This window comes from Ictalurus punctatus, chromosome 21, assembly GCF_001660625.3.
Source record: "Ictalurus punctatus breed USDA103 chromosome 21, Coco_2.0, whole genome shotgun sequence".
Lineage (NCBI taxonomy): Eukaryota > Metazoa > Chordata > Actinopteri > Siluriformes > Ictaluridae > Ictalurus > Ictalurus punctatus.
In genome coordinates this window covers 9,735,001-9,755,006 of record NC_030436.2, presented here as the reverse complement: position 1 = coordinate 9,755,006, position 20,006 = coordinate 9,735,001, and the positions used below count along the sequence as shown (strand labels likewise).

At 38.8% G+C, this 20,006-nt stretch overlaps 2 protein-coding genes across 3 annotated transcripts in view; one reads left to right on the top strand and one right to left on the bottom strand.

Moving 5' to 3' along the window:
- The first annotated feature begins 3,190 nt into the window (after nt 1-3,190).
- elk4 (ETS transcription factor ELK4) lies at nt 3,191-15,079 on the top strand. Of its 2 annotated transcripts, XM_017450186.3 has the most exons (7): nt 3,191-3,386; nt 4,884-5,098; nt 5,211-5,891; nt 8,510-8,704; nt 9,733-9,780; nt 10,837-10,953; nt 11,986-15,079. In XM_017450186.3, exons 2-7 carry the CDS (start codon nt 4,892-4,894, stop codon nt 12,085-12,087), a joined length of 1,350 nt encoding a protein of 449 aa, XP_017305675.1. In that variant the 5' UTR covers nt 3,191-3,386; nt 4,884-4,891; the 3' UTR covers nt 12,088-15,079. The 2 variants fall into 2 exon arrangements, with proteins under 2 accessions (XP_017305675.1, XP_047005490.1); XM_047149534.2 differs by lacking the exon at nt 9,733-9,780 and having other exon boundaries at nt 3,192-3,386.
- A 2,675-nt stretch (nt 15,080-17,754) lies between these two features.
- Nucleotides 17,755-20,006, bottom strand: part of mfsd4aa (major facilitator superfamily domain containing 4Aa) — a 15,442-nt gene continuing 13,190 nt past the window's right edge. Inside the window, exons 8-10 of the mRNA XM_017450184.3 lie at nt 19,712-19,782; nt 19,479-19,599; nt 17,755-18,479 (exon numbers count right to left, since the gene is read on the bottom strand). Of these exons, the coding sequence (XP_017305673.1) occupies nt 18,421-18,479; nt 19,479-19,599; nt 19,712-19,782 (251 nt within the window). The 3' untranslated portion in view covers nt 17,755-18,420. The remainder of the gene's footprint in view (nt 18,480-19,478; nt 19,600-19,711; nt 19,783-20,006) is intronic.

The window sequence follows — 20,006 nt, the reverse complement described above, 5'->3', positions numbered from 1 at the left end:
TTAGGACACTAATATAAAGCACCATGCCGTTGCAATGTACAGCTTCTACGTCTTCATTCATTAATTCATTCTTTTATTCATTCATTTATTTATTTATTTATTTATTTATTTATTTATTATCCCATATTGTTCTCGAACTCAATCATGCCTTTATAACACTGTTATGAAGCACTAGTGTATACTTTCTACGCATTTCAGAAGCCCATATATGTCACTATGTAAATGGGAATGAAATGACTGCTTTATAAATTTTACATGGATCCTCCGTGATTGCTTTATGAGAGATTTATGCGGCGTTCATGAATGTCTTATGAAGGGTCTGTGTAGATACCCGTTAAAGCATTCTACCTTTTTCTTTTAAAACATGTTAGCCTGTTCCTTAAAGACCAGACTCATCGGGCAAAAGTCAGAGAAAATTATTTATGCATTATGTCGAAGAATACATGTCGTTCCGTTATGCATTATAACAGGGTTATTCACTTTTCTTGTGACATCAGATACACGTTATATAAAACCTCTTAACGGGACTGCACAATTTTTGACATAAGCTCTACATGAATTCTCCAGCGTTGTCTTATGACAGAGATTTATGCAAAGCTTATGAACATGTTATGAAGGCCCTATGTAGGTACGCTTTATATATGTTATATATTGTAGATGGTCTTTTTTTTTCCGTTTAAAATATGGTCGCCCGCTTGTCAAAGACCAAACTCCTCCAGGAAAAGTCAGAAAAGATTATTTCTGGGTTGTTCTGATAAATTACCGGAGGTGAAGCAGCTCGGTTTTTACATATTAAAGATATTACATATGTCATATTACAGACACTGTAATATATTGCCTGTTGTACTGGATTACACGTTTATCCTCCCCAACCAGAGTCTCCGAATTGAAGCTGTTTCGAGGGTTTTTCCGTAGCAGATTGTCTCTGTAGCGTTGTCTAAAGCATGTGGGAAAGGAATCTGAGTATCGGCCCTGGAAGCTGGACAGCCTGTTAAACAGGAATGTCTGGCTCTCTGTGGTGAATTTTTAAGGCCTGGTGTGGGTTTAAAAAGCATAGCAGACTCGGTATAACTGGCAGGTTCAGAAGCCAGCTGTTGTTTTTGTTTAAAATACCATTCCATCGTCAAAAAAAAAAAAAAACCTGGGCATTTGTAAAAGATTAAGCCGTTGGAGATGGAGAAGTTTAAAGGTGGGAATTTCAACATTTGATTTGATTCTGATGCACACTGTTTAAAAAAATATGTCTGTACATTTACACTAACTTACTGGTAGTGGAGTTGGCAGGTAGGTACTGTTATTAATATTTACAGCATCCGTACTGTAATGTTCGTTTACAGTAATGGTACAGTATGTCGTACTGGATTTTTTATGTTAGGCCTATTTTGCCCATTTTTTGATACCTAGGTTTAACTGTCAACAAAAAATGTCCCCATTTTCTAATAGAGGATAATTTTATTGTTGATGCGCTCAACCTGTTGATGCATCACCAGATTTTGACGGGTGTAGGGACTGAATAAAAAAAATGTCTGATCGATAAAAAGGTCTTCTGAAAGCTGTGGGCCTGCTGTTTTATCGCACAGCTATTTACTGTTGGTTTATTTTCCCAGACAAAATAATGACAACACAACCATTCTTTTTTTTTCTTTTTTTTTTTACCTTGCTGTTAGATTTGTACACTTCTTAGACCCTTTTAGCAATTTTATGTTTAAAAAAGAGCCAAGCGACAAGTCCTAGTGACTACTTGATACAGCTCTACAGCTTGCATCACAGCTGCTGGTTATAAAAGTTGGGACAGCAAATTCACTCAAGTGAATATGAGTGTGTAAGATCTGACTGAATCACATTTGTGTGAGCCCATTGATGTTCCCAACAATCACTGTTGTTTCCAACTTCCAATCACTTCACGTCGTTTTGTTCCCGACAACTAATCACTGATCTTCTTTGTTCTCAACAACCATTGATCACCATTGTTAAAAAAACAACAAAGAAACAATCACTAATCATTGTTCCTGATGACCAACCACTGACCACCATTGCTCTCAATGACCAATCACTGATCACTTTTGTTTCCAACTTCCAATCAGTTCTCATCGTTGTTCCCAACAAACAATCGCTGATCACCATTGTTCTCAACAACCAACCACTGATCACCATTGTTCTCAACAACCAACCACTGATCTTCACTGTTCCCAACAACCAACCGCACAAATAAACAATCACTAATTGCCATTGTTCCTGATGACTAACCACTGATCACCATTGTTCTCAATGACTAATCACTCATCAACATAGTTCCAAACGACAATCACTGATCACGATTTTTCCCCAATGACTAATCAGTGATCACCATTACTTGTCCACACATGCATTTCTTCGTTCTTCATTTTAAACTCCCTTCTTGGCAATATTTACAAATACTAAAGCAAGATTTCCATCCGTAACTGGCTCCTCACTACCACTGCTTCATTTTGTCTACATTCTTGGTAGAAATTATATAGTTTTGTAAATACATAAACTGTTAGATTGATTGAGGTGCTGTGACAAAAGAAGACCACTATCATTAAGAAATATGTTTTAATCTATTACTCTCTATTCTGGAAAAAACAACAACCTCTATTCCATAATGTTCTAGGTTTCTTACGAAAACCGTCCTTCTTATGTAATACGCTTCGATATGCAAACAATCACAGCGACTGTGAATCTGCCAGTCCATCTATGATGTCATCAGGTGACAGCGACTTTTTTGAACAGCCGTCAGCATCTTTCCCCTGAAAAGAGTTGGCAAGTATTAATATAATCCATGGGGTTGTTTTCACACACCATCACAGATCAATACAAAGGCAAATCCAAATACATCTAACGTAAATACACAGATAAATCAATTTAAGATTATTGTTATTTCTGAACTTTGTTGCTCAAATCTACGAGAGGGTGCGGTTTGAGAAGTGGCTCAGGGTGGCAGCTGCCACCCCTGAAATAAACCTTGCCACCCCACTTGATTGTTTGTTTGTTTGTTGATTTGTTTGAAACCATTTTCAATCCTTCCTACATTTCTACTAATATTCCTGTGTCGCGTCTTAAATACCGCCGTGTACTTTACATAGTGCACTTGTTAGGTCGTTAGAGACATTACTTTGTGCTGTATAAAGTGTACAATGCCTAGACGGTGGGAGGAAATTAGGATACAGCCCAAGCCCCGGTTTTACTTCACTCAGTACAGGAATGAAACGTAGACTTCCTGTTTTTGGTTTAAGACAAAACTAGGGGATGGGATTAAAACCAAAATAATACTTTCGGAGTTTTAATCCTTTAAATGGCTTGAAGACTGTTTTTTTATTTGTTACGACGCGAGAATTCAGATATTTTGGATGGATCAAATTGGGCAGGTATGATTATGAATAATTGAGCGGAATATTCATAACTAATTTAGCGTAGCTAGCAAGGTGAGTTGTTTAGCTGGTTAGCTAGTCTCCTTTCCAAATATTCCCAAACCCCTAAACTAATTTATCAAGTCGCTCCAGGAAAAAACAACAACCCAAGTTAAAATAAATAATTATTGGCGTTGTATTGATGATCAGACTGCTAACTCTTTTCTATCTAAGTAGCTAGTTTTGTTTACCTGGAAAGCTAAGATAAGTTAGCAAGAGTTACCTAGCTAGCGCGTTGCTAAGTGCTTGCTAGCACTTAACTGTATGGAAACTGAAAGCTCAAGTGTACATGGTGTTTATTTCTCCCCACTGACGCAAAAATACTCAGTTTAAGCAAGCTAAAATGTGGCTAAAATAATTGTGCTTGCTAGCTCGCTAGCTAAGTAGCTAACTGAGTTGCTAGCTAGCCAGTGAACTTTGGTCGCAGACTGCTACGTGTGCACTTTTGCTAGCTGTGTTAGATGCTTTAACTTTAAACCAGGTCATAATAATAATAATAATAATAATAATAATAATACAACTGCAGTGTTGAGTAAAATCACAACATAATCAAATAGCCAAGTCCAGTTCCACTGCTCATTCATTTTAATGATCTTGTTGAGGTTGGAGTAATTAGAATGTAATTACAATGTCTGTAGACACTGAAATAGGGATAATCTGGAAGGTTCTAGCTTTCTAAAGGTGTTTTAATCCTTTCATGGATAAGGACATCCATGAGGATTATGATGGAGGATCCTACATGGTGGTTGGAGAAACTAAAGAAGACGTAAGGATGTGCTGATACAAGACAAGGTGGCACTGTGGATTGTGGTGTTTCCTCACAGCTCCAGGGTTCCATCCTGAGCTCCGTGTGATGTCTCGCACCGTCTGCTCGTGGGTTTCTTCCAGTATCCAAAAAAACCCAAAAAACATTCCTGTAGCTGGATTGGTGGCTCGAAAAGCTTGGAGTGAGTTCTCGCATCTGCACGCAGGAGCGATTCTGGGCTTGTTTGCTATCTTTCAACCGCCAACAAATAAAAGCCAAATAAAATGCCCCCCCGCCACCCAATCGACTTGAAAAGTCCTACTCAACATAGTCAACTACAGCCGAGTGCCGTCAAACCAACATTGCTGTAAAATAGTGCTTCTACAGTGAAACACGCACTGCGGTTTGTCGTTACAGGTTTGGCTCTTGGTTACTCAGCAGCACAATCACGCTGAGCGAGTAGTCGTGTAGCCCTCAGATCAAGAGTACTCGGTTTTCACTATCTGTCCACTTCCGGGTCCGTCATGACCCAACGTTTACTGTTTGTTAAATGAGTGGTAAGAACGTCCATCTTGAGCTTTATCAAGATATCTGAGAAAAGCCAAGTCAATTCGAGAATTAAGGCACGGCCGGTGACCACGGCGCAATTCCTAGCGTTGGTGGATAGCAAGGTAGTTATACATAACGTAGGCTGTTTTTCTGCCTCATAGAGGAGAGCATGGACAGCTCAGTGACCCTGTGGCAGTTCCTGCTGCAGCTGCTGCTGGACCCTGGCAATGAGCAGCTCATCTGCTGGACCAACGAGGATGGCGAGTTCAAGCTGCTGCAGGCTGAGCAGGTGGCCAAGTTGTGGGGCGCTCGCAAGAACAAGCCCAGCATGAACTACGACAAGCTGAGCCGAGCCCTGCGCTACTACTACGACAAGGTCAGTGACGCATGAGTTTTATGTATCCGTAATTTGTTTATATACATGTCCACGTAAATCCATTCAGAAAGTTGCTTCTCTTCTGAATAAATGTTTCCCCTCCCTCTCCCAGAACATAATTAAGAAAGTAAACGGGCAGAAGTTTGTATACCGCTTCGTCTCCTACCCGGACATTTTAAAAGCTGATTACGCAGCCCGAGCTGAGGGGACCGAAGCGAGTCCCCTTCCTTCTCCCGAGCAACAACCAAACAAAGGCCAACCAGTGGGCAACAAACCGACCAAGGACACCTTCAAACCTGGCAGTGCGGCTCCGAGCCAACCCAAATCGTCTGGCCGGAACGACTACATCCACTCAGGTCTGTACACGTCCTTCACGTTGACCTCTCTCCAGTCAGGAACGCAGCTCTTCAAGTCCATCAAAATGGAAAACCCAGGAGAGAAGATGGCAGAGAAGAAGGAAGCCGCGCAGCCTCCGTCGGTCATCAAATTCGGGACTTCGCCTCTGTTGAAAGCGCCTACACAGAGCGTGATGGAGAAGCCGACTCTGCCCGCGCAGCCGATTCAGCCCCCGATCCAGACATCAGAGCCCGAGGAAAAGCAGCTCACTCCCACCACGCCGCTCGAGGTGAACTCTGGTACTGACGCAGCACCAATGAACATCATCCTCTCAGGCATTTCTCCTTCTCTGGGATGTCCCTCGCCCTCTCCCAGCACACTCGCCGACTCCAAGGAGCTGATCATTGACACAGACGTCGAGTCCATTTCCTCTCAGCCTACAGAGCTGCAGCTACAGGTAAATACTTTGTTTCTTTGTCACTTCCCTGAAAATATGCAAATGATAATGTGATGATTGACAGTGCATTGTATTTATTTTGCAATGGACACACATACACACACATATATATTTTATATATATATATATATATATATATATATATATATACACACAGTATCTCACAAAAGTGAGTACACACCTCAAATTTTTGTAAATATTTAATTATATCTTTTCATGTGACCACACTGAAGAAATGACACTTTGCTACAATGTAAAGTAGTGAGTGTACAGCTTGTGTAACAGTGTAAATTTGCTGTCCCCTCAAAATAACTCAACACACAGCCATTAATATCTCAACCACTGGCAACAAAAGTGAGTACACACCTAAGTGAAAATGTCCAAATTGGGCCCAATTAGCCATTTTCCCTCCCTGGTGTCATGTGACTTGTTAGTGTTACAAGGTCTCAGGTGTGAATGGGGAGCAGGTGTGTTAAATTTGGTGTCATCGCTCTCACACTCCCTCATACTGGCCACTGGAAGTTCAACATGGCACCTCATGTCAAAGAACTCTCTGAGGATCTGAAAAAAAGAATTGTTGCTCTACATAAAGATGGCCTAGGCTATAAGGAGATTGCCAAGACCCTGACACTGAGCTGCAGCACGGTGGCCAAGACCATACAGCGGTTTAACAGGACAGGTTCCACTCAGAAGAGGCCTCGCCATGGTCGATCAAAGAAGTTGAATGCACGCGCTCAGAGTCATATCCAGAGGTTGTCTTTGGGAAATAAACGTATGAGTGCTGCCAGCATTGCTGCAGAGGTTGAAGGGGTTGGGGGTCAGCCTGTCAGTGCTCAGACCATACGTTGCACACTGCATCAAATTGGTCTGCATGGCTGTCCTCCCAGAAGGAAGCTTCTTTTAAAGATGATGACCAAGAAAGCACGCAAGTAGTTTGCTGAAGACAAGCAGACTAAGGATTACTGGAACCATGTCCTGTGGTCTGATGAGACCAAGATAAACTTATTTGGTTCAGATGGTGTCAAGCGTGTGTGGCGGCAACCAGGTGAGGCATACAAGCTTCGTGTTGTGAGTGTCATGGTCTGGGGCTGCATGAGTGCTGCCGGAACTGGGGAGCTACAGTTCATTGAGGGAACCATGAATGCCAATATGTAATGTGACATACTGAAGCAGATCATGATCCCCTCCCTTCAGAGACTGGGCCGTAGTGACGTATTCCAGCATGATAACGACTTTTGCCTTGCTAAAGAATCTGAGCGTGAAGGTGATGGACTGGCCAAGCATGTCTCCTGACCTAAACCCTATTGAGCATCTGTGGGGCATCCTCAAACGGAAGGTGGAGGAGCACAAGGTCTCTAACATCCACCAGCTCCGTGATATCATCATGGAGGAGTGGAAGAGGACTCCAGTGGCAATCTGTGAAGCTCTGGTGAACTCTATGCCCAAGAGGGTTAAGGCAGTGCTGGAAAATAATGGTGGCCACACAAAATACTGACACTTTTGGCCAAATTTGGACATTTTCACTTAGTGGTGTACTCACTTTTGTTGCCAGTGGTTTAGACATTAATGGCTATGTGTTGAGTTATTTTGAGGGGACAGCAAATTTACACTGTTATACAAGCTGTACACTCACTACTTTACATTGTAGCAAAGTGTCATTTCTTCAGTGTTGTCACATTAAAAGATATCAAATATTTACAAAAATGTGAGGGGTGTACTCACTTTTGTGAGATAATATGTGTGTGTGTGTGTATGTGTATATATATATGTGTGTGTGTGTGTGTGTGTGTGCATATAAATATTCTTGACCTCTTATTCAAATACCTAAGTGCACCATAATTGCATCGTTGTATTATTATATTAACCACAAAAAAAAGATTATTCATATTCAATCAACACCTCATCAATTTGCAGGAACAATAACGTTGTTTGGGCACAACAATAGTTGCCTTCTATACACCCACCCCGTCCCAAAAGTATGCGAGTGCTATTGCTGTGACTTTGAATGTATTCAGATCGTTACTTATATAAAGAGAGTATATTGTTTAAAATAAGAACTTTAAACAAGGATTTATCTTTAAAGAAGCATGTGTTGCCATGGCCAAATCACCAAATACCATACATTTCCAGACGTAACATCCATTTTCAGTGAGCCGGTTCGCAGAAAGTGCGTTCAAAGATGTAAATACTGGCACTTTTCTTCTTCTCAGTGATAAGCGGATGTCAGAAACGGAAAGTCGTGCAGCACCAGCTTGTTTATCAGGGTATTTCTGCTTTTCAATGACCGCCATCTACTGTCAGGGAGTGAATTTGCACTTAGATTCAGCGCTTCGCCCGCAAAAAAAAAAACGCTGTGAGAAATGTCTCAGTGTGAACCAGCTGTAATGCTGAGGAATAAGTTAGTTCCTGTTATTACTTGTGTTATAGCAGCTATAAAGTCAATCCATCACGAAATTCTCCTTTGAAGATAATAAGACCTAAAACACAGCTTGTCAAGTTACCGAGAAACCACAATGTGTAAACTCCTCTATCCTGAAGACTTTCCCGTGGTCTGACAATGCACTGACACTGGAGACTCCTTCCATATACGCTGAATGTTTGACACTTGTCTGCCCCAGGTTCAGCCCTCATCTGAATCCAGCTGTTCGGACTTGTCTCTGTACCTGAGCCGTAGTCAGAGCGGCAAAACGTCAAAGAAGCCCCGAGGGCTGGAGATCATGCCCACGCTTTTGGTGAGCAGCTCGGACTTGAGTCCACTCAACCTGTCCAGTCCGTCGCTCCCTACAGCCTCGCTCACGCCGGCCTTCCTGCAGGTCAGTATCCTCCCTCCATCCCAGGTCTTTGATTTACTGCCAGTGTTTTGATTACAGGTCACAAAATCATCACAATGTTGCATCACGTGCGATTGCGTTCTCTCTCCTTTTTTTTGCCGCACATACGGCGGTTTTCTCCGAGGACTGTCCCGACACTTAGCGGCTACAATCCTATATTCCACCTTGTTTTTTTTTTCATCCATTTTTTTCAACACCACACAGTACGCCACTATTGCACTGAAATCAGCGGCTCCGTCAGAGCTCTATAACTCACAGTAGCTTCGCAATTTGCCGATGCCACCCGAGTGCAGAATTCCTTTCTAGGCACGTGTCGAAAATCCGTTTGTTCAGGTCGCGCTTGCCGTAAATCATCACGATCACGTGAGAAAATAGCGGACCAATCCGTCTTTAAGCAAAAGCACTTAATAAATGATTTGTTATTTAATCATTATATTTTTTCCCTTATTGTTTTAAATATGAATAAAAAAATATAGTTAAGTCTGTGATGAATTAATGTGTTTTCTTGTGATTTTTCATAATATTTACTGAATTACTTTTGATTAATTAATATTAATTAACCATTCACCAGGAGACTGATGTGTATGATGTTGATAATTCTTTGTTTTCTCAGCAATGTTTATATATATATATATATATATATATATATATATATATATATATATATATATATATATATATATATATATATATATATATATGTGTGTGTGTGTATATATATATATATATATATAAATGTAGAGGTAGGTCTTTCTTTCAGAGGAATTGCAAAGAAACGAGTTGTTTTCCTTTTTTTTTTTGTGGTTGATACACATGCAAACAAGAGAGATAGATATTTCAGTTTCAGTTCATTTCTATAGTATGAAATGTCCAAAGTTGACCATGTGAAGGGTTTTCCCAGGCCACCACAGAAGCGATATGTTGTGAAATACATTTCTGGAGGCTGTAATATTCCCCTTACAGCTTTTTGTTAATAATATGGACTAATAATCTCACTCTTTTCCACTCAGAGGCTTGTTATTCGGACAGTAGATGGCAGTAACGCACCAGTTTTGGAGGTTAGTTTTGCTGTGAAACCGTCTGCATGGGTGGGTTACTCGCACCCACAGGGGTCGTGATGAGATTTGGTTGAATGACGCTTTGATGGATGACCTCATTAAGGCCACACAATGGCTGATTTTATGATCAGATATTTGCTGGGCTCCAGATGACGGCACTCAGCTGTCTCTCTGCCATCTTTTTTTTTTTAAATTACGTGACAGACGAGGGATTGTATTGTTTTTGACTTTTTATGTTGTCACCCTTACACCCGTGTGGGTTTCCTCTATTTCCTAAAACGAATCAAGTACAACGAGAGTGCTTTTTACATTGTTCCTCAAACATCCCCCTAGTTGCATTGTTACAGAGTGTAACAAAACATTTTTACACGTTGATCCGATATGAAACGACGATAAGATATTTGGAAACGAACCTTAACGTTCTATTCGTGTCAAAGTGCCAAGAAACGCCGTCGTAAGAAAATAACCAACGACTGGGTGGTGTGATGATGAAGCGCCGTTACCTGCCATGCTCTATCCCACAGCGATTTTAACATTTATTTATTTATTAAAGAATGACATGGTACTTTTTGTCCACTTATAGTTACATTTAATGTTGTGGAAGGTCCACAAACACAAAGTTAGTTCCTGTTTACCCTGACATTACAGCAGCTATAAACATTCCCTCAGCAGTGAGAAAGTACCGAGACTGGAGACTCCTTCCATGAATGGTGCACATCTCCACACAGAAATCATCATATAATCGGTTTACGTGGAGCAATACCTGTTCAAACCTATGCATTAATATAAACCTGCTGCTGTTACGGAAAATTAAATCAACACCTTCCAACCAATCGGAATTCAACACCGCTTTAGTATAGAAAGATGCCGATGCCATTCTGTGGGTTATATTTGCATTAGTGTTGTGTATAGAGATTTTTCTTTTTTACAGCTATTAACTGAAATGAAGATGAATAACTATGTACTTTAAAATAAAATGTTGCAGCTAAACAGTGAACAGAACAGGAATGTAAGGTAAGCACGGTAGCTGATTGGTTGTTATTGGTTTTGCCGTAGACACCCTTGTTGCTCACACCAAGCCCTCTGCTCTCCAACATCCATTTCTGGAGCACGCTCAGTCCCGTTGCTCCCATCAGCCCGGCCCGAAGACAAGGCGCGCACACACTCTTTCAGGTGAGTCTTCTTTTCAGCTCATCTTCACATCCTGTTATTAATCCGTCTTCTGCGTCCAGCCAGTGTGAGTCACCGTGCTCAGTTTGTTTTATTTTATTTTTCAGCCTCGTCTTTAAAATAGGGAAAAAAAAGTTAAACAATGCAGGCTCAGAGGATTACACGTAAAATTGTGTGCCGGCAGTCGAGAAAGACAAAATGTATTTTTAAAAAAAGTTAAAAAGAAGTGTGATCTCCGTGATTTTAACCGTGGCATGGTTGGCAGTAGCAGATGGGCTGGTTTGAGTATTTCAGAAACTGCTGATCTGGAATTTCCACACTTCGCCCCACCCCCACACACACACACCCACCCGAGTTTACATAGAATGGTGCAAAAAACACAGTGAGCGACGGTTCCGTGAGTGGAAACGCCTTGGAAATGGCTGATTGGTTCGAGGAGGTCTATAGTAACTCAATCATTCTTTCCAACCGTGTTGAGCAGCAAAGCATCTCAGAGCACACAAAACTTCAAACCTTGTGGTGGAGGAGCTACAACAGCAGAAGACCACATGACCGCAGGAGTGGAACCTTCTGTTGTTCTAACTTGTGCACCTCAAGCTTTGATGTTTTGTGCATTCAGAGATGCTTTTCTGCTCACCACGGTTGTAAAGAGTGATTATTTGAGCTACTATAGACTTCCTGGTAGCTTGAACCACAGTTAAGTCACAGAGATCAACCCCCCCCCCCCCAGTTTGATGTGAGCATTAACTCTTAGCTCTTAACCTGTATCTGCATGACTTTATGCCGCTGCATGATTGGCTGATTAGATAACGGCATAAACGGACAAGTATAGAGGTGTTCTTAATAAAAGTGGACGGTGAGTGTCTAAATAGGTAAGCAAGCAAGCAAGTACTCAAGTGAGTAAATAAGTATGCAATTAAGTACCTAAGTATGTAAGTAAATACACATAAGCTTTTTAGTGGCTGACTTTGATACTGAAGTTTTGACTCCCTTTTTTTCCCTCCTTGATATTCTTTGCATCCTCTATCTCCGTAGTTTCCGTCCGTCCTGAGCTCCAGCCAGTTCTCAGTGCCGGTACACAGTCTGGACGGCACCAACACGCCAGGACCGATTTCTCCAGATCCACAGAAGACATAAGAGGATAAAAAAAAGGAAGAAAAAAAAGCAAAATAGACTGCTGCGATTGGTGGGTTTGCCTTTACACAAAACATCCTCATCCCACACCTTTGTTTGTCCGTGTTAAGATGCAGACCCACCGCGTGTTACCTGTTGACCAAATTCTCCCTTCTGGTGACGAAGGCGATAAGTAATTAGGACCTTCATTACGGGTTTCATGTGGAACTTCGTCTTCAGCCTGGAGGGAGAGTTGTGATGGTGTTCTCTTTGCTCAAATGGTCGTCGAGCCATCGAAGCGTAGTTCCCGAAAGGATTAGTGTTAACTTCTCCGTCATTTCAATTTGCTAGTGTTTGTGTTGTTTTCGGAGATTGGCTTTCAGGGAATCACTGTTATCGCAGTTTGTTTCTTCAGGAGTTTTCACTCCTATTACAGCGATTCTTACGTGACACTGATTTTCTTTTTATACTTTCTACATAGGGATGCATCGATTGCCCTGACCAAGTATGTTTCTTGGTGCTCGTAGATACCGAAATGAGTAACCTGCTTAGTATCTAATCACATACAGACCATTTTGCTTATTTTATGTTGCCCCAGTTTAAACAGCGATCAGGAAACCATATTCTTTGTATAAAAGTTAGCCAAGTTGATTTTAAAGCATATTAGCTACCTATTTTACTGATACAAGGTGACTATCGATGCATCCCTACTTCTCCATCGTGAGGCGTCATATGTAAATTGCCTCTCTGTCAGGTCAATCCATTCATTTTGCACCTTTTTTTTTGTTGTTGCCATAAATCTACAAGCAACTTGATACACAAACACTTGTATCAGTCACTTAACAATGCACTTACGCACTAATTAAGCCTCAGACATTTAAAACTCTTTTCAGAAATATCGCGAGATTGTAATCTAGTTTGGTTATGACAAAATAAGACACAGGGACTCTAAACATCCAGATGCTTATTTTTGTATCGGCTGTTCAAATACGGTTTATAGCAATCCTACTATTTTTCAAGAGATATATTCGTATATCATGGAGGTTTCAAGACATAAGTTGAATTCAGGTGTCAAAAGTGAATAAAAAAAAAAAGAATATATATAAATAAATAAATAAAAACAGCCCTGGATTCTTCTGGAAAAGCTATTTTTGTAACTTTACAGACAAAGAAATAGAAAGAATATCTGGAAATTATATTTAAGCCACTAGACTTTCGAATTTTTTAATGCTTTTAAAAAAAATTAAACATTAAAATAGTCAAAATGTAAATTTTGGCAGGCGCCACGTTTCTAATTCACCGCATCGAATTCAGATTCAATTAGGCTGAAAACTCAATAGCTGAATCTGTGCTTTACTTTTACATACAATCTTGAATCTGAATTGAAGTGTTGTGCCACCAGAAAATAAATAAATAAATAGAACGTGAAATTTGTGCATAATATTATTTTCAAATGTGTATTATAATATGAATCTGGTTTTAAAAGACTTGCATACAGGTTCAGTTTGGTTGAACTTAATTTCACATGCAAGCATAAAGGAGTAGAAATATATATAATAGAAGCAAATATTTAATATTTAAAGTAAATTTAAATATAAATGAAATGTATGAAATTCAAGTTCCGATTGGTGCAAATATTCTGTAGAAACAAGGCATAGATTTACAACTGTGTAAAACAGCCAGGTCTTTTAATTTGGTACTTTTGTTGACAAATTGACAACAGCTAATTTCTATGGAATGAAAAATGTCACTACAATCTGAATTTAAAAGTATAATTTTGCATTTCTAAATGAACTTTTATAGTTGAATTACATCAAATTGAAATTGTATTCCATGGTTTGAATGTGTGCATGGTTTCAAATTTAGTTTTATAATAATCAGGTATAGAAGACTCAAATTAGTTTTTTGGTGGCACAGTCCATTTCAGACTCAGTTCTTCAAATTCAGACTTGAATTTTCAAAACATGACTGAATTGGCTCAGACTGAATTGAGAAGTCAAATATGTGCTCCTTTGTTTTCCTGAAGTCCCCAGATGTAGTGTTTTGAAAAAAATTCTACACTTGATTATCATCTTGTATTTGAAGCCTTGGACACAAATTCCAGCCATGGAATACACTATTAATGATTTCAATCAACTACAAAACTTTATTTCCAAATTCATGTAAAGATTTGTAGGTAACACATAAATTCACACTGTAGTGGTATGTTTCTCATTCCATAAGTTTCCACCTTCTACAATCTACAATTCTACATTTGCAGCGTGGCGTCTTTGTCAAATAAATTTCTTTCGATTACTAAAGCCAGCAAATTCCTACAGCTATGATGAAATCCAGGAAATACATATCTAATATTTGCACAATGCAAAATCCTACCTCTATCATTGTGTTGAATTAGGATCTCGTCAAGCCACGACTCAAACGCAGAACTGGATTCACGGCCACACGCAGCCTGGCATTGTTATTCGCTCAGTGCACACGCGCACTGCGAGCACTTGAAGAGCAAATTAACCTAAAGCTCAGTGTCAAATGTGTGACAGAGTAAAAGATTATGAAACGGAAATTATTTAGCATCTCAGACTGAGTCTCAGGTATGTTAAATACTTTCAAATACCAAGCACTTATGCAGTGTGTGTGGAACTTGACGTGCAGTGATTAACTTTATAAACAAAGCATAGTTAGAGAACATGGGCATTATAAATACACAGCCAATAATAAAACTACATAAAAAAGATGGATAAAAAGAGGCAAAATAAACAAGTGACTTAATTTGATTTTAGTTTTAGAATTTCAGCTAAAATAATTTTTTTGATGAAAACAAACAAAAAAAAAACCCAGACATCAAAGCTGTTTTTAAAAAGTCATGCAAAATATAGCTGCTAAATTTTTCTAATAAGCATTCTTTCTAATGCTTATGTTACGATTACTAAGTAACAAATATAAATACATAATCAACAAGATTTGCTTTATTGGTTTATAACAAAATTAACATTTAAATGTTCATCAGTTAAAACTATTTTTTTTTAAAAAAACTAGATGTCAAATTTTTATATAAATACAATTTAAAAGATTAAAAAGTGAAAAGTATGAAATAAACGTGAATTAGTGAATTCGAAGTGCGTTTTTTTTTTCTTTTCTTCTTTCCTTTGTTTCTCAGTGGTCAATATTTTGGCCGTCGGTGCTTTACAGAGCTACAGACTTTACAAAATTACACAGAACACAGAAATATTAGCTGTAACATATGCTAACTACTTAAGCTAATGAGGTTTACCGTGTAACGTGAGTGTTTTAGGACCATAGGCACCTCAAAGTTGGAAATGATGGTTTTCAGGCTGTTTATTTTGCAATAAGTTTTTGTGACTTTTTCAAACATTGGGTTGTTTTTTTTGCCCCCTCCAAGTAGCAGCAACCAAGTGAAAGTGGATATACTTTGTAATGAGTTTTCTTTAATAGCTGCAACCTCAGATTTCCTCCATACGCTTTAAATGATTAAATCCAGATCTAATTATTAGACTTGAGCATTCCTAGAAAAGTATTCACCCCTCATTACAGTGTGTATTTTGAACACACACACACCTATTTAGTGTGTGATGTGAAATGGGAGATTACTGGGAGCCCCCCCTATATTCTTTCCTGTTTATTACACAGCTATTAAAATACTTTGTAATTGAAATATTTTGCCACCAAAAAAAAAAAAAAAAGTTGACATTTGATGTATAGTTTTTCTACGTTTGTCTGCTTGTGTGTAAATATTATGTAATTTTAAGTGATTTGTTCCAGATGTTCTTTTCCAAAATAGGGTCGTTCCTCCCCCGCCCCGTTCCCCTTTTAGTTAAACCTTTGTAGCATTCCCAGAATTCTGTAATATATTTTTGTGTACAACTTTTCAGTGTTAACTTTCTCTGTGGCACTTAAATTCTGTTCAGACTTGGAAAAAACTTAAAAAAAAAAAAAAAAAAAAGTGTGCCTCCATTTTCCCTACTACAAAAGAAGAATCTATGCACCTACATCTTTTACTTTTTCCAAAGTTATACTTACTTTATGGCCCATTCATTAATCTATAAATTAATCTATTTTTCTTAAGAATATAGTTTTCTAAGAATCTGGATGTGGGGTCATACAATCATGCCTTCAAGATGCACAAGTGTAAATTTAGTGAAATAAGTAATAACCCCCCCTCCTCCCCCCTGATAAGTGAGCAGTCCTAAACATATCATGTAAATATTGTTTGGCCTGTAAAGAAAAACAATGATACTAGGTCCGAATGCTATTTTCTAATGTTTTGTCCCAACCTGTGACAACCAGCGCAAATGTTTACAACTGTCGATTTGGGTTAATAGTTATTGTAGACGTTGAATAAAAAAAAAAAAAATCAAAAACCCGTGTCTGAGGTTTGTTGTGTTAACTTTGGCAGCTTTGACACCTGTGAAGCCCAGACAAAAGCAAATAAGCAGCTATTTAATGCTGTACAGCCAATATTAAAAATACGTTGGCATTTTAAAACCCTACCACCGCTTCTTCACGGTCAAAGGTCATGGCCCAATATGCCTGCAGCTACCCAGCACAATACGAGGAAGCTTTTCCAAGAAACTAGTAGGATCTGCATTTTATGACTTTCTGCATGCAAAAGCACGCTTGCATTTTAGTCTCTGCTTGAAGATCTGATCTTATTAGAATTTATTCTGTTTAAAATAAATGCTTTTTAAAAAAGTTGTCAATGTTTGGAATGTGAATAACTGATTAAATGACTGGTAATTGGACCAAAAATTCTGGATACTGGACTCTAAATATTTGATCCTCTATTCTATTGTTAGATACTTTTAAACATTATGTGAGAAATAAACACTTGGGCATGTGCTGTTCTAGAAAAATAACGTTGGTGTGATGAAGCAGAGTTTCTATTACCATCCTAAACTTGATTAATTTCCCATAACAGCGTGTATCTAAGTGTTTATCATTAATACCACAGCTGTTCCCCTTAATTCGATTTATGTACAGCACATCCTAATTTTTATACATTTATAGTTACATTAATGTTGTGGAAGATCCACGAGACAAGTTAGTTACTGTTCTCAGTTACATTATAACAACTATAAACCTTCGCTCTGCTTAAACAACCTCCACCCCCCCCCCTGTACACAAATGTAATAGATTTGGGAAAGAAAAAAAAAAAACCCCACACCAACTCCTCTCACCAAAAAATGTAGCACTGACACTGGAGACTCCTTCCATAAATAAAATGTTAAACATTTCTCTATTAAATAACCTTTTTTAATTGGTATTATATAGAAGATCTGTCTACATGGGAGTCCCTGTGTAAGCTGTTACTTTAAAAATGAGAACTAGTGCATTGATCTGACCAATCAGATGCAAGAACGCAACAGCATTGTGGTATAATTTGGTAGAAATATTTCCCACAGAGGTACTTTGAAAAATTAATAAATAAGAAGTTAGCTCATACAGAACTTGGAGGAATAATTTCAACTTCATTATTTGGCTGAAGTATTGCAGTTTCAGAATTTAATAAGTGGCAAAGTTTACCCATGTGTCATGTAGGGAAAGTGTATACTGGGAAATCGCTGACATCTGTGGGGAAGAAGAAAAAAGAAAAAGAAAAGGGAAAAAAAAAAAAGACCATCCACAGGCAATACATGGTACAACACGCAACAAGAACTCACGCAGAAGCTTATGCCATACATCTGATCCAAGTTTAATCACTGCATTGCTGGATTTTCCTACATCTTGGACATTATAATCCATTTAACTTTTTCCTCCCCCCCAAGCAATAATTAATGAATGCCATCTTAACCACAAAAATTATAATTCCCCCCTCCCCCCAAATAAAAAGTGCATCATTTGTTAATGTGAGATTTATAACTAAACTAGATTGAAAGTGTTCTATTTGTTCATTTGCACTGTTTAATTATTTACAGCTTCAGAAATCAGTTGCAAACATCACAAGCAAACTGTGATGGTATAAATTTAGCTTTCCAGAATACTCAAAATAAGCTTTTAACAAGTCTTAGCCCAACTGACATACCAAACATGTCCAAACAGGAGGAAAGTGGTAGGTTTTTCTTCCCTTATTGGCAACGACAGCAAGATCTGGAAGCGAAAGCCCCTATTTCCCCAGGCACATCTGCCTGCTTTATGCACACAAATCAACAACAAATCATCTTTGGTCTTTATGTAACTACAGTTCTATAAAAGGTCCAACACTTCTCAGGATTTGAGGATTGTCTCAAACCAGTGACTACGATCCAGTCTTGCCCCCTTCCCTCCTACGGAACGGTCTCAGACGGAGACCATCTTGGTCTGTTTGTTCCATCTTTGGTCCGACTCCGAAGCGCCACCAGGCACTCAGTGTTCAGCTTCGTTAGTCCCAGACCTTTCTGCTTCAGGGATGGCATTGGGAGCAGCTGTTCAATGACAGACAATAAAGAAACCTTAAAACAGTTTTTCCATCATCATCATCCTCCTTACCAGCATAGCATACAGGCAACTCTAACAGGTTCTTTAGTTTATCTCTGTGGAAAAACAGGGGTCATCAACTGGTAGACCACGGTCCACATGAACGCAACAAAGTATTTCAACAGACTGACTCAAGCTCTCGAAAAATACCGTAGCAGAGCTGTTAAAGCTATTTTATTTTTATTATAAAATCACTGTTGTTCATTCAGCAAGTCTAGTTTTCTAAACATCTTTTCAATAAAAAAAATTGCCAAATTTTTCTGCCAGAAAGTTTCCATGTTGAACCTACAACAGATGGTTTCTCCAGAAAAGAACAGTCTTACTGGTACAGTAGTGCTTGAAAGTTTGGGAACCCTTTTGAATTTTCTATATTTCTGCTTAAATATGACCTAAATCATCAGATTTTCACACAAGATTTACAAAGACAATTATACCTGGTAATTTATTTACTGAGGAAAAAGATCCAATATTACATATCTGTGAGTGGAAAAAGTATGTGAACCTCTAGGATTAGCAGTTAATTTCAAAGTGAAATTGGAGTCAGAAGTGAAACTCTCCAAAAAGAGCAGTGCTGCCCATCTGCACTGCACTAAAGATCCTGTGGACAAGCCAGAAGGCTATTGGGAAACACTGCATTCCAGCATAAGCACCTTATCCCATCTGTAAAACATGGTGGTGGTAGTATGGCTGTTTGGGCCCGTTTTGCAGCATCTGGGCCAGGACTATTTGCCACCATTAATGGAAAAATGAATTCAGAATTATACCAGCGAATTCTCTTTATCCACTTTCGGGACTTGTGTGAAAATCTGATAACGTTTCAGGTCATATTTCTGCAGAAATATAGAAAAAATTCAAAAGGGTTCACAAAGGGTTACATCTCTGTTGATAACTGATCGCCCTGAACAAACGCATTTCCAGTAACATAAGTAATTAAAAAGCAATAGTACCTGCTAAGTACTTTTTGTGTCTGTGTTGAACTAAAAGAAGTGCCAGGAAGAATGTGAAGCCCATGCAGCCAAAGATCATACCACACAACATGAAGCTGTAACTGCCGTGTGTGTTGATCACCTGGAACAGTTAAACAAACAAACAAAACAAAAAAATCCACAAAATCACAAAAGGTCAACGTTGTTAAACCCAGTCAAGGTTACGTATAACAAACGCAACACGGTTTCCTTACCGATCCCACCAGTAACTGTAGAAGCATCTCTCCCATTCCAGCAGAGGTCACAAGGACTGCAGTGGCACAACCTTCATGACAACAAAAAAAAAAAAGGTTCAACAAGTGAATTCACGAAAGAGATGCAACAAACTGCGGAAGAAAGCAAGGACTCGTTTTGAAAGAATACATAAAATATTAATTTAAAAAAATCTTTTTTTTTTTTTTTTTTTAAAAGGGAGAAATCATGGAGTTCTTGCGTTGGATCATGCACACCTTGGTCTCTCTGCAGTAATTCAGAATGCATGGACATATT